Source organism: Solanum lycopersicum, chromosome 3 (assembly GCF_036512215.1).
Source record: "Solanum lycopersicum chromosome 3, SLM_r2.1".
NCBI classification, from domain to species: Eukaryota; Viridiplantae; Streptophyta; class Magnoliopsida; order Solanales; family Solanaceae; genus Solanum; species Solanum lycopersicum.
The window spans coordinates 4230828-4245650 of NC_090802.1; the positions used below are offsets into that span (position 1 = coordinate 4230828).

At 30.9% G+C, this 14823-nt stretch overlaps 2 protein-coding genes across 2 annotated transcripts; both read left to right on the top strand.

Moving 5' to 3' along the window:
* Positions 1-1786: 1786 nt before the first annotated feature.
* On the top strand, positions 1787-4507 carry LOC101244458 (uncharacterized). Its single transcript, XM_004234324.5, has one exon. It carries the CDS (start codon positions 2899-2901, stop codon positions 4273-4275), a length of 1377 nt encoding a protein of 458 aa, XP_004234372.1. The 5' UTR covers positions 1787-2898; the 3' UTR covers positions 4276-4507.
* A 7284-nt stretch (positions 4508-11791) lies between these two features.
* On the top strand, positions 11792-14376 carry LOC101243963 (heat stress transcription factor B-2a). The gene is made up of 3 exons (XM_004234323.5): positions 11792-12768; positions 12865-13137; positions 13240-14376. Exons 2-3 carry the CDS (start codon positions 12886-12888, stop codon positions 14002-14004), a joined length of 1017 nt encoding a protein of 338 aa, XP_004234371.1. The 5' UTR covers positions 11792-12768; positions 12865-12885; the 3' UTR covers positions 14005-14376.
* The last annotated feature ends 447 nt before the right edge of the window (positions 14377-14823 follow it).

Genomic DNA, 14823 nt, shown 5'->3' on the forward strand with positions numbered 1-14823 from the left:
TTGATATAATTAATAGTGCGCAATATTGTAAAGATGAATCTTACCTTAAAGATGTGAGAACCTTATTGCATAACTTATGAAAGATCTTTTACTTTTCTATCATAATTCTTTAAGTATAGAACAATCGTTTTGATAACGTGTTATGACTCTATATAAATTTAGAAGAAGATCAAAGTAGGGAAAAGAGAGAAGACTTCTTATTTCTCTTGAAGTATATTCAGGATTCACAGATCTGATTTACAATGAAGAAGAACCCCTTCATTTATAGGGGAAGCCTAACTTGGTCGTCAAGTAGGATTTCTAATCGTATCCTAAATGAACTCCACATAATTAAACATTTATTATAATATAAATATGTTTATAACACTTATTATATTATAGTGACACGAGATTAAAATAGTAGATATGTTGTTGTTTGAGATTAGTAATGAATCAAAGAGTAAATTTATGGAGAATTATATTTGAAGTAATATATATATCGATCCTGTTTTCAGTCCAAGGGATATGCGGTCATGTCATGCCTGACGCGGTCGAACGTTGTGTGAAAATATAATTATAGTTGAATTGAAAAATATAAGATGGTCTCATAGTATAAATATAATATAGTTGAATTGAAAAATATAAGATCATTCGAAAGTATGGGGAATTATATTTGAATTGAAAAAATATATTGGGAAGAGGTATATTCGACGCGAAGGTACGAAGAATTATATTTGAACTAGAAAAATTACGAAAGAGGTCTATATGACACAAAAGTATAACAAAATATATATAAAATTTTTTTTAATATTAGGAATATATTTTACATTTTTCTATAAAATTCTCTATATATAATTATAAGAAAACAAAATAGGTATATGTAACGTGAAAATATAACAAAAGATTCATGTAAATTATTTTTAATATTATAAGGATGTCATTTGCGCTTTTCTTTAAAATTTGGTATATATAAGTTGTTATTTAATTTATGTGATAATATAATATTTGATATATGTAAATTATTGAATAAATAATTTTGAGCTGAATGTTACTAAAACAAACGTGATTATTTATTAACGAAGGGTATCAATTGTGACAAATTTCATTTTGTGGGATTTATTGGGCATGTTGGTAAAATATGATGCAAAGAGACGTGTATTTAAATTGAAAAATATATCAAAAGATATATATATATATATATATATATATATATATATAGATAGATAGATGTATTTAAATTGAAAAATATATCTAAAGAGATATATATAGAGCGAAAGTACAGAGAATTATTTAAACAGAAAAATATAATAGAAAAGGTATATATAGCGTGAAAGTACATAAAATTATATATAAACTGAAATCATATGAAAGAGAGATATATATATGATGCAAAAGTATAATGTAGATATAATGTAAATTATTTTTAATATTATCGCGATATATCTCATGTTATTTTTATGAAATTTAATATATGTAAGTCATATCTAATTTTTTTATAATAGTTGAATAAAAATAACATAAAACTAATTGTAAAATTGACGTGATCATTGAGTAAATAAAGTTAACATAAAACTATAATATATAAATTCCAATTACATCATTCAATAAGTGGAGTTAACATAACAGTAGAATAAATGTACATATTTTAAAAATAATTGGATAACAAACCAGATTTTGAAAATCAAAATAAGAGGTTAGAGAAAAAAACAGAGGGGTATTTACCTTAATTTGGTAATTTTAATATATTCTTTCTAAGGTTTTAATAAAGTATCCACAATGCGTATAATTAGATATGTGTATTATATTTTCTTTATTATTTTTTTTTGTTGGATTTTATCTAATAAAGTTTTAACGAGGCACATATTAATTTATGGATATTCAAGGGAGGGCGTTATAAATATATTTGTATTATAGTGAATGTCTAATTATATGAAGTCTTTTTAGGATACGGTTAGGAATCCTACTTGTGGACTAAATTAGGTTTCCCAATAAATAAAGAGGTTTTTCTTCCTTGTAAATCAGATATGTGAATCCCAAAATATCCCGCATTATAAATAATAAGTCTTCTCTCTTCTCTCTACTTTATTCCTCTCATTGTTTTATATAGTTTCATATTATGTTATCAACATGATTCTCTAATCAACTGACCAAATAATACAAAAACCTTGAAGATCCGTGTGCACTGCCCCAACGACGTTGATTTGATGGAATCAATGTTTCCTTCTCTGGTAAGACATATTAATAATAGAAGAAACGAAGATAGAAGGAAGCATATTTCGTCCAATCATTTATACACTCGCGAGCTTCCAAGAATAGTGATATCTACATACAACAACTCTGTTCAAGTAATACTTGGTTGACCTATTGTCAAGTCTCTACCAATTACAACTTTCAAGAGGATTGTGCACAAACTTGAAAAACGAAGATTCGAGTTTCTGGATTTATGTTCTCTAATACGTGATGTACTCTTTTTTCCTCACAAAGTTGTCTCATTGCATTTTTTTGTAAGGTTTTTAAAGAGCATACACAATGTGTGTTATTAGATATGTGTACTCTTTTCCTTCCCTAGATTTTTTCACATCTAGTAAAATTTCAACGAGACACATAAATATGTTTATATTATAATGAATGTCTAATTATGAAAAGCTTTGAAGATATAATTAGCCATTATATAAAGAATTTATTTTTCGTTGTAAATCAAATATGTGATTCCTCAACATATCTCAAGATGAAAATTTTATCACTCTTAGATTAAAAAAAAAAACCATAACAATTAAACGCTAAATTATCACAATATTTCCTAATTAGTTAGGAAGATCCAAGATCCAAATGACTTTCCTTGTTGACCCGAACTGAATATCTCTGTTCCTTTGAGATCTCATCACTTGCATCTCAAAATCCTTTTGGCAACTCTCAAAAATGCCCAATTCATCTTCTTTACTCCTAATTTTGTCTGGCAATCTCTTTCTCCAAGCTGCTCTTGCTCTCTCCCTCACTTTCCTTCTTCACTTCATCAAGATCCCTGCACTTTTGCTCTCTGGCCTTTTCACTTATGTTCACCCTGATGATGTTGCTCCAAACAATGCATCTTCTAATGGGGTTCGGGCAGCCATTCGAAGGCCAGGTACTAATGATTCTGACCTCAAACCCAGAAAGAAATCTAAGGAACGATTTGAGTTTGATGAAAATAAAGCTCAGATCTTTAGGTTAAAGCTTAGTGATGGTCATCTTCACACAAGGATTTATTTCGAGGATTTTCGTAGTGTTTTTAATTCTATTCTTGTTTATCTTTCTTGTTTGTTGCTTCATCGATTCTTGCCAAAATCTGAAGAGTCTGGGGTGTGGAAGAGCGGTTCTTTTGTTCCGATTCTATTTGGGTTTTTGGGTGTTGGTAGGATTTTCATTTTGATTTTTAGGGTTTCGTTTGAAAGATCTGCATCTAAGCTGTCGGAGAGGCATTTGAGTATTCTTTTGGGTTTTCTTGGGTTTATTGTATCTCTTGGTATTGTACATGGGGCAGTTCCTAAATGGGTTTTTGATGTTCATTTTGAAGCATTACATGGGTTTGAAAAGTTGTTTTTTGCAATTTTCATGGGCTGTGTTTCATGTTTTTTGTATATGCCAGCAGTGAGAATTGCTCATGCCTTTTGGCTTGGAACTGATCAGCTTCGTTGTAATTTGCCTATTGTTTCGTGTGGATGGTTTGCGCGATTGCTTCTTCATGCTAACTATTTGGTCATGGTTTTGACATCAATGCTTTGGGTGAAACCGTTTACTGACCTATTACTTATTGATCAAAATAAGGGGGCTCATCAAAATTCAAGAATTGAAAATGCTACAAAGTTGGTTGGAAATGTGGGTATGAAGAAGTCGGAATTCGATAGCTTTAGGCTATGGTGTTTGGTGGTTTCGGGCTTATTGCAGATTGTATCGTTGCGATCAAACGTGCAGATGTACTTGAATGAAGCAGTATTGTGTTGGTATCAGAGACTGCATGCAAGCAAAGTTCCTGACTTAGCTTATAGTAGGGCCAAGGTGTTCCTGCACAATCACTTTGTATGCCTTGTGGTTCTGCAGTTTTTTTTGCCTGCATCAATGGTACTTATCTTCCTTGGCTTGTCTCAACTTGGTGGCGATTTGCTTACCAATTACGAAGGGGTATGTAGCGTATTGCCTTGTTCTCTGCTAGACAAAGAGGTGGCTTTGTTTATGGCCTGGTGGGTTCTCTTTGTTTGGACAATATATAGTTCAGTCACCCTTGCTCTATTTAGACAGGGAATCTTGTGTGTATCTTGATCTATTGTTTACACGACTCACCATCAGGAAGCCGAGGTCTCTCATTTTATGAGCTTTTCCACAAGTGTGTCACGATGTAACTATACAACCCTTCAACTGATCTTTTTTTTTCCCTCAAAATATTCCTTCCACTAAGAGTTTCAATTTTGTGACACTTCTGAAATTTTTATGGAATATTTTGTGATAAACTTTTGAATGTTTTTATAGAATACTATTTTGTTTTCTCCTCTCATTTTTTGCCTTATGATGTATGGAAAGAGCACATTTTGCAATTTTTATGCTAGACAGCTTAGTTAGTATTTTATATCAAATTAATAGATTGTATGCCATGCTCCTAGCTCAAGGCTCTTGAACTCTCTATTATTTATGCATTCTTTATTAGCTTATTATAAAAATAAAAATCAATGCTCGAGAACCCACGGGCTAAGGATGAAACAAATGATCAATTTTAAGATCCTTTGTGGTAACAGTTTGAACTGTGGCATGATGTTTCACTCAGAAACTTGTGACTTTGCCTTTACGTTTACATGCTTTATGTGCATGTACTTTTAGTTCTGAGTTAACCAATAAGAATGCCCTGCATAATCAAAGACGTTTCCGATAATTTATATTTTGCAGAGCATGATTTATTTTTATATTGTAGAGTACTAAAAGCAAGCTTCTTCTGTGTGTATATTTTCCATTGGTCAGCTCATGCAAATATGCAGAAAAGTTAGGGTGGCACCATGGGGTGAGTATTTGGCAGTAAATTATACCTTTCCAGTCAATGTTGCTTTGTGAATTCACAATAGATTTAACTGGAGCAGCAAAAGAATTAATTGAATCTGGCTTTGCCTTGTGGATAAGTGACTTACTATATGTTTAGGAGGAACTAAATTATTGCATATTGAACACTTGCGTTTTGTTTTGTTAAATCAGATGAAGTTGATGCCATCACTGAAGTAATCTTATGACTACATGCATTTGACTCCTGTAAATGGAAAGCTAACACTTAAGAATCTAATTCAATTAATAGATGCACAGTGGTACCAAGTACTATATTTGGAAAAATTAAATGGTTCATTACTTTATTTTGATTTGTTTTGTTATTTATAGCTGCAAAGTTAACACTATTTTATAATCTTGATATTAGACAGTTGGATCTCTTTCGCAGATGATTATAGCTCTGAAAATGTCTAATTTAAGGTACTATTGCTATCTATTTATTATTTGTAGTAAAAATTGTTTCAAGAAGTTTGTGCGAAGGTCAGTTTGGTATGGTTTTATTGTTGGGTTACTCTACCTTAATGTTTCTTACAGATCAAAAAACAGATATTGCTTAACAGTAGCTATTACTGGCTCTGAAAGAGCAAGGATAAGGAGATGTCAAGTCTGAGTCCTGTTATCAGTTTTATTTTTAGAAGACCAACTTAATCTACCACAAATGAAGTTAACAAGGTTCATCATTTGAGCTAAAGACATATTAGGAAATCATCACCTTCAGCTTACTCACCATTTTTTTTTTTGATAAGAGTTCTGCTTACTCACCATATTCTCGTAGCTTTATATGAAACTGTGATCACACTGTCAGAAAGAAATAGCTATGCCCCAGTCTCAAAAGTTAGGGGCAGCTATATAAATCCTCAGGGGATCCACAGCTCAACTCATGTCATCATAACTGTGACCACACTATATTTCATGAGGTGTTTATAGTTTGTTTGTTAACAGCACTAGTGTTTTGCTGGCTATCCCAGAATCTCATGTTAGAGTAGATATTGGTCCTCCTTCACATGCTTACGAGATCAAGCCTTGTCTTTACATATTAAAATCATGCTTAAGAATAGAATTCTGATTTCTTTCTTATGGTGCAATCTATACAGGTCTAGTGGTATTACTGTTGGCAGACAAATTCACTGGTTTTTTTGTCCCCGTTCGTTTGCCTTGGTAATTTTTTTTTTTTTTTTTGAGAATTGGTAAACAATTTACTTCCCTTGGTTATTAGGAGTTATTTCAATTCTTTAGGATCTTAGGTGTGGTAAAAGAGGTACAAAGCATTAAATGAAATTATTGAGGCTCCATGTTCTATTCTGAAATGAACTCAGAGAAAAATAGAGGAGGAGAGGGAGATAAATGCTTCTTTGGAAGCACTTGCCTGCAAAGAAACAATGAGAATGATGCCGTCCCACCTTTTGTGTAAACGTGGAAAATTCATTCTTATCTTACTGTAAACTCTCAACGGATAAGCTGTGTGAAATCTGGCTACATTCTGCAATCCAGGGCTAAAGATGGATGGCTATGAATTTAGAGTCTGTTGGACACATATGAACATAAATATTGAGGAGCCATGAGATCCATATCAAGGTTGACAGTTTTTTTTTTGGTATGTGTGTGTGTGTGGAGCTATAGAATACACATTTCTTAGTTGTGGCCCGTCCCGATCTATGTATATCTTATGATATCATCCAGATAATGTGTGACCCTACCTTCACTGGTTGGAGAATAATAGAACCCCTACACAATTTTGAACTTCAAAAGGTACTTTTGTAATCCATTAGAGTTAGAATTTGTTTGCATAAATGAGGGGTTTGAGTATGACTATGTGTTGGCTTTTGGTAATTCAAGTATGTTCTGTGCAACGTTGTAGGAGAGACAAACAATAAATAGTTATACTTTATTCATTAGTATTTCATAATTACAAAAAAAAAATAAAAAATCATTAGGTATTTGCTTAAAGCTAGTTATTGTTAAGAAGTCCCACATTCGGTAGAGGGATGGAAACTTGGACAAAATTCCTCTCATGTGCTTGCTTTTAGGGTTGAGTTAGGTTCAGGTGTATGTTATTTCGATGCAACTTGAGAACTAGGAGAAGAATTGGAGAGTTGCTTATCTGGTATCCATCAAATTCTAAATGACTAATGAAGTTTTGTAGTGTTCAATATTTTGGATAGCTACAATGTAGCAGGACAGCTTCAGGTTCAGCTTGCTCATGTTTACTTAATTTTACCAACTTTATATGAAAGCTATAATCACTATATTTCCAGGGAAAATGTGAGGCTGGCTACAAAATATATTCTTCTTTCTTGGTGGTATTCCTTTTTATGTTTGTATGTGTCTAACAGAATTTTCATCAAGAAGGGTGTCAAAATATAAAGAAGTAAAATATACTAGAAAGCTAGTAATGTGCATGTTGTTTTAGTTGCATAAAAAGAGAAAAAAGAATGGTTGGTGTAGCAAGTATATATATATATATTTATTAAAGCAAAATTTAAGATATATACAATGTAATTTTTTTGATAAAGAGATATTGCTTGACACCCCTCGGGCAAAGATAGTCTCGCTCAGTGTCATTATCCTATTGTCTTCAAGATAATATGAGAACTCTCCCTTCACAATGGGAGAGACTAAAAGAGCATAAGTTTTTTAAAAAGTTTGTCATTTTCTTGTGCTACATTTTGCCTTCCTAGTTCAAGTATAGGCCTTAAGTTTGAGAACAAAACGTTAAATTGAAATGACTTTTAAATTAAAAATAAAAAATCAAGGGAGATCCATTTTTTTATTTTTGACCTATTTTCAATCATTTAAGATTTATTCTAAAAGTTCAACTCTATTTGGAAAGTAATTCGTAAATATGATTTGAAATCAAATTGAGTTGAAGTTAAAAGTTTTGTTTAGACGTTTGAAAATATCATTAACTAATAAAGTATATTCTCTTTAAAAGTTTAAACTTATCCTAATCCAAACATGTTGATGGTATGGCTGTGATAAGAGTAGGAAGAGGTCATGATCCAAATTTTTTTTAAAAAATAATTCACCTACTTGGCTCATGAAAAAAAAAAATCAGGCCCAAATGCGAGAGGTATGTTGAAGATGTCATTAAATAATAAAAGTCTGCTCCTTTTAATAACTTTAAAGTATTTCACTTTTTGTCTAATCTTACCAAATAAGCAAATTATAGTTCATATATCGAAATATCCTAAGATATTGCATTAATAAATAGACTTCCAGATACATATATTTAATAAAAATTCATCAATCAACATTAGTAATAACTAATCATTTTTTAATGTAATCATTTCACATCATACATCATACAAACAATTTTTTCACATGCAACATGAGTCTATTTCTTTGAATTCAAAAAACGACAAGCCTCTTTTAATAAAATAATTATGTATTAAATTTTACTCTCGAAAAAAAATAAAATCACCAATTTAAAATTCTAACTCGTTTTCTGATATGATTTTGAAATTATGATCCTAAATCGCTTATCAAACATCTGCTGTGAGATCTATAATACGGGTGAAAATTCTGAATCATTCACTTGCAATATTTTAACCGTGACTAAATTTAATTATATGAGTCCTTAAAAATGGCTAATTCTATGAGCCTTTTCTTATTAAATAAAAGGTATTTAGGTTAAGAAACAATTTATGCTTAGTTAATCAATTTTAAAAATATATCTAAACAACAATTCATATTTTACTGAACATTCAAAAGTACCTGTAACAACTTGTTTAATCAAAATTTCAAAATAAACTTCTGGTGAAAAACTGTTTGTATTGATCAATTAATTTAAAAATATTTGATTAAGTTTTTAAAAAAGCGCTACAAATATATTTCCTAAGAAGTATTAGAAAAGACCTAGAAGCTTTTAAATGTGCTTCAAATCTAACAAACTCATTCAGTATCTTTTTAATTTTTTTTAAAAATATATGTAATTTTAATTATACATGATTAAAATACACTTTAAAATGAGATAAAATATTTTTAATTATATTTGTGTAATACAGATACAGATGTAGAAGCATAAGAAACAAAGAGTGCAAATAAGTAAGGCAAATATCACTTAAATCGATGCATGAAAATAGAGCGTCCGATAAAATCTTTAGGAGATATTTCCGTCCTTAATTATTTATTTATTTTTAAATTGACACATTTTTAAAAAAATAATTTTATTGGTATAATAAATTTATTATTTTATCTTTATTAATTATGAAATAAACGAATTTAAAATTTAAAATTTTTTAAAAAAAATTATCTTTTTCGAAATAATTTATTTGAGAGATAATTTTTTTTCTCTTTTTCAATTTATCTAAATAAATAAATAATTAGAAAAAATTAAAAATATAATGGAGTTGCAAGTTGATTAGACCGGGCCAAAATAGTCCAAATTCCCAGTATTTCGTCCTATTTCGCGTTGCCAAATATAGCATAGGACGCACATGTAGCTGGCAAACACACCTTCTTCCACCATTCCAACTTAATTTCTTCAAGAAGTAAACAAGGAGTAGAAAATTTAAGTATGTGAATTTATTATAAAAAAAATTATTTTTGGAATAAAGTATAAATACTCTCTCAATCTATGTCGGAAATCTTAGAGAAATTTAACTAAGGTCTTATTACCCCGAATTTATTTTTATCATTTTTCGGCTCACATGACACTATCTTGTGGGCCCAAGCTAGTTGATTTTTATTTTTAAACTAGTGTCACATAGGCCGAAAAGGAGTAGAAAATTACTTATAAAATAAGTTCAGGGGTAATAGGACCTTAGTATAGTATAAGTGTGTTTCTGAGATTTCAGGCATAGATTGATGAGGTATTTGTGCATTTTCCCGAAAAATTACTCTAACTTTATTTTGTATCAATAAAATCAATCACCTTATGAATTTTCTTTTATAAAATCATTCAACTTAAACTATTTTTCTAGGAAATCATTATAACCAAAAAGTAAAAGAAATAATTATACAAATTACCCTTCAAATTTAGTTTTACAATACTTATTTTCATTGATATTTAATATATTATGCTTAAATCTCTTATAATATTTTCTTACGCTAATTACTATTATTATTAACATAAAAATTTATCATTTAATTAAATTTCCATTCATCATATATTTATTTTATTTAATTGATTCTATAACATTTGTATATTAAATTTCTCAAAAAAAAATCATTATAACCCTAAAAAAGTCAATACTCATTTATCTAAAGTTAAGTACCGGCCTCCCTCTCAAGTCTATTCTTAATATATCTGCTCTATGTCATTCATCAAGTAAATATAAACATTGAACACGAAGAAGCACTTCTTTTTTTTTGTTCTTTATATGTATCATATTTGTAATTTAATTAGATGATTTTATTATTATCTTGCTCCCACGCAAGTGGGTATCAATGTTCACAGTAAGGACATATTAAACAAATTTTTGAATGGGTTTTCAAATTATCTTATCATAAGTAAATATTGTTTGTAGTTTTATTTGGTTGACGCTTCAAATCTTAACTAAGCCACGTAGAAAATTGAATCAATCTACCTACCTACATATTGATTTTTTGAGGAATAGAATAAAAAAATGTTATAAAATTAATTTTTATTAAATAATATATAATAAAGGGCAATTTAATTAAATCATAAATCTTTATGTTAAGCATAAAATTATATACTACATTGGAAAGAAGTAGTACAAAAACTAAACTCGGAGGGTGGTTTATGCAATTTTATATTTATTTTTTTGATTATAGTGATTTCCTAGAAAAATAGTTTAAGTTGAGTGATTTTATGAAAAAATTTTTATAAATTGAGTGACTTTATTGATATAAAACAAAGTTAAATGATTTTTTCAAATAATTTCTCATACTTGAACCTTTTGAAATATTTACTGTTACTTCATGGCAAAGATAATATCCCCTCCCTTTTTTTATATGGATCGTGTCAAACCACCAAACCTGTTCTATCGGCGTAATATATAAACACGATAATTACATCTTTTAATATTGGGTAAGCACAAATTAATTTGTGTAAGTTAAATAACTAAACATAGTGACGTCTATTGCCATTGAAAAGTTCGATGCGAGAACTCTAAAATAGTTTGGGACTAAAAGGTGTCTTTGTTCCGTAAAAAGAATTCAATCTTTTCGAGCAAATGTATTTTTGTTTTAACTACTTATGTTAATAGATCTGTCAATTAATCGATATCAATCATTTTTAATTCAACTGATAATAAGCTAATGTATCCAAAAGATCGCTCTTATCAAGAAACAATAATAATATTGAGTGACCAATTTACTCTTGTTTTTTCAGATGAACAGGTTGATGATGAATACATCGATGAATCATTACATGATGTTTGACTTAATCCATTAAGATTTCAGTTATGTGATATTATTCATTGTATGACAGTATGATTTTTCTAATCATATAAAATATTTTCTCACCTCAAATTAGTCTTATCCTTCTATATTTTGCACATCATCTTTTACTATAAGATTTGACTTAAATGCTTTATACATAAAGTGACCTTGGTCTCTAAAGAGTACAAGGCCCACTCAAATCTTCGATTATGTGTATATAAATTGCTTATTAGTCATTATTATATTAATAAAATTTCAATTTTATAATTTTTTTATCCAATCAATATATTAATAATATCTTAAAACTCTAAATTTGACTATTTATATACTCCCTATCTCAATTTATGTAACATATTCCCTTTCTCGAGAGTCAAACACTTTAACTTTGATCAAAACTTTGCTCATAGAATTTTTAAATTTTATAAAATTAAATTTATATATCAGCAAACTACATAAAAAGTACTATAAGTCACAATAATTAATAATTCAAAATATTTAAAAGAAATATGAAGAATCTCGAAACAAAAAAATGTCACATAAATAGAGACAAATAGAGTAGTTATTTTTTTAAGATGAAAAGGTAAATCCACAACCGCCACTAGATAAAACCTCCCACTCCTATGTAATATAACTCGCAAATTATATAAGAAAGGTAACATGCACTAGTAAGTCCGATACGACGAATTTGACCCAAAAAATGAATTTTCTGCTTTCGTTAGGAAGAAAAATTTTAAACTTGAGACCTCTAAAACGAAAGTCTCAAGCTCAAATCACTCAGTCATCTCAAAAAATTAAACAAAATAATTATTTAATAGTAAGATAATATGAAAGCAAAAAGAAAAATAACATCTATATTTTACTATAATAATTTTAATATAGGATCATGTAAAATGAAACAAACGGTGCGAGTAGTTCCATGTCCAAACCAATTCCTATGAGACCAAATTGTTAAAAAAACATCTTATTTATTTGTTTAAATAAATTTTGAGTAGCGCAAATACATCGCCTATTCATCTGTGGGTGCGTAAAGCCTCTCATAAGGTAACACGTAAAAGAAGTTTCCCGAAAGGCAATAAGTATCTCTACGACTTTAGTTCTATTTTTAATTTAATTCTACTTTGGGAAGCTGTGCTTAACGTAGCTTTTTGCTTGTTTCTTTGTACTCTCGCTTTTTTCTTTTATTAATATTTTCTCCTTATCTTTATTCCTTCTTTTTCGAATTTTCCAATTATCTTCCCATCTCTCTTTGTTCCTACCCACCCCACACCCACTCACCTCTATGTGGCGCCGGAAACTTCCAGAATCACCGAAAATTCCGACGGTCGTCCTCTCTGTAGTTTTGGCTCCAGATCTGTGAGAATAGCTTCATCGATCTTCACTCAAGTACGTAGTTTTGGTGTTACTATTATTTTTGCTGTATGTATTATATTAGCTAGAAAATGGTTTTTTGATGAGTTGATTCAATACGAACTTAATTAGTTCGTCAGGTAATAAGAAGAGATGACTCCACAGCCAATAGACCGGAACAAAGGAGAGACGACAGCCGGTGAAACGCCGAGGTCTGTGCCGACACCGTTTTTAACAAAGACCTACCAGCTCATCGAGGATCAATCTATTGACGATGTGATCTCTTGGAATGAAGACGGATCTACTTTTATAGTGTGGAATCCAACGGAGTTCGCTAGGGATTTGCTTCCTAAATATTTTAAACATAATAATTTTTCTAGCTTCGTTAGGCAGCTCAACACCTATGTAAGTTTCTTCTTATCTGAAATCATTTGATTTGACCTGAGAGTGATAGAAAATCATTGTTTGTAGTCGATGGTTAAGTTTAGCTTTTCTTTGGTTATGCAGGGATTTCGGAAAGTAGTACCTGATCGATGGGAATTCGCAAACGACAGCTTCCGGAGAGGTGAGAGAAGTCAGTTAGTTGATATCCAGCGTCGAAAGGTTGCCACGCCGATTGCTACTCCTTCCGCAGCTGCAACAGCGGTGGCGATTGTGGCTTCTCCGCCTCAGCCTCCACCTCCACCTCCGTCTCCGTCTCCGCCTCCGCCTCCGCCTGCTCAACCACCGGTGGCTGTATCTACCTCTGATTCCTGTGAAGAGCAAGTTCTATCGTCGAACTCATCTGCAGGTAGCACAGCGGAGCTTTTAGGAGAAAACGAACGGTTAAGATTGGAGAATTTACAGCTCAGCAAAGAGTTGAACCAAATGAAGAAGCTCTGCGGCAATATATATGGTATGATGTCGACTTACGCACATCCTTCGAGCAGCGGTAATCAATCGGCGGAGAGTAGTTCGCCTTCGTTGAAGCCACTGGATCTGTTAGGGACGGAACGGTCCGTAGGTGAATCTCAGGTGAAGGCGGTAGAGGACCGGGAGAGCCATGAGGTACCGGAGGAAGCGCAGGCGAGATTATTCGGTTTCTCGATAGGCATGAAGCGTGTTAGGGAAGGGGAACAAGCAATGATGGAGCATTGTCATGATTTACGGCTGCGGCAACCTGGAACAACGGATGTTAAAGTAGAACCGTCTGATCAGGAAAGTAACGGTGAAAGTGAAGAGAGATCGTGGCTGCTACATTGCGGTGGAAGAAATCAAAGGACTTGTAATTGATAGTTTGTTGGTGTGATGAACCTTAATTAGATTTAGATTAGAGATTAGCTGTGATGATAATCGAGATTATATTAGAGATTAGCTGATCAAAATCGAAAGAGGTGATAATTACGTGACGGACTAAATCTTGAAGAAGCTTCTTCGGCCCCTTTTTAATTTATAATTATGTCCTTATTGTTACAAAGTATTTTCTTTTGTAGCAGTAAAAAATAGATCTTTTTTGAAAGAGCTGACGGCGGAGAACTGTTTGAGAAAAATGTGCAAAGGAAAGTACGTTTATATCCTTGATCCTTTTGTAATTTTGCCAGCCCAAAGAAAAATTGTTGATTTTTTTTCTTTCGGGTAATTCAACTATGTCATTTTTCTATTGAATTATTCATAATTTGTTTCTTTTAAACCTAATAAGTTTAGGAATCTGTTTATGAAATTCAACGAGAAGGAAATTTATTTAAGACTTGAAATTGAAGGGTAAAATAGTAAATTATGTTTTGATTTTTGAATTGAACAACTACTATTGAGGAACATAGAGAATACATAATATATCCAATATCATTTATTTCATATCAACAAATGCCTATTTCAAAGAAAGGAAAAATGTGTAAGTTGTTAAAACTTAGAATTCATATCCAAATGCCTATTATAGAAGAAAGAAAAATGTTATAAATTCGGATGAGAATGTGACTTTTTGGGTAATTTGTGTATTAAATGAATGGAATTCAAGTTTGTCATGTAACTTAAAGAGGACTTTTTGTAACCTATGCACTACTTATTTTGTGTGTTATAAGTTTCCACAACGAATGAGGCTTAACAATTGTTACG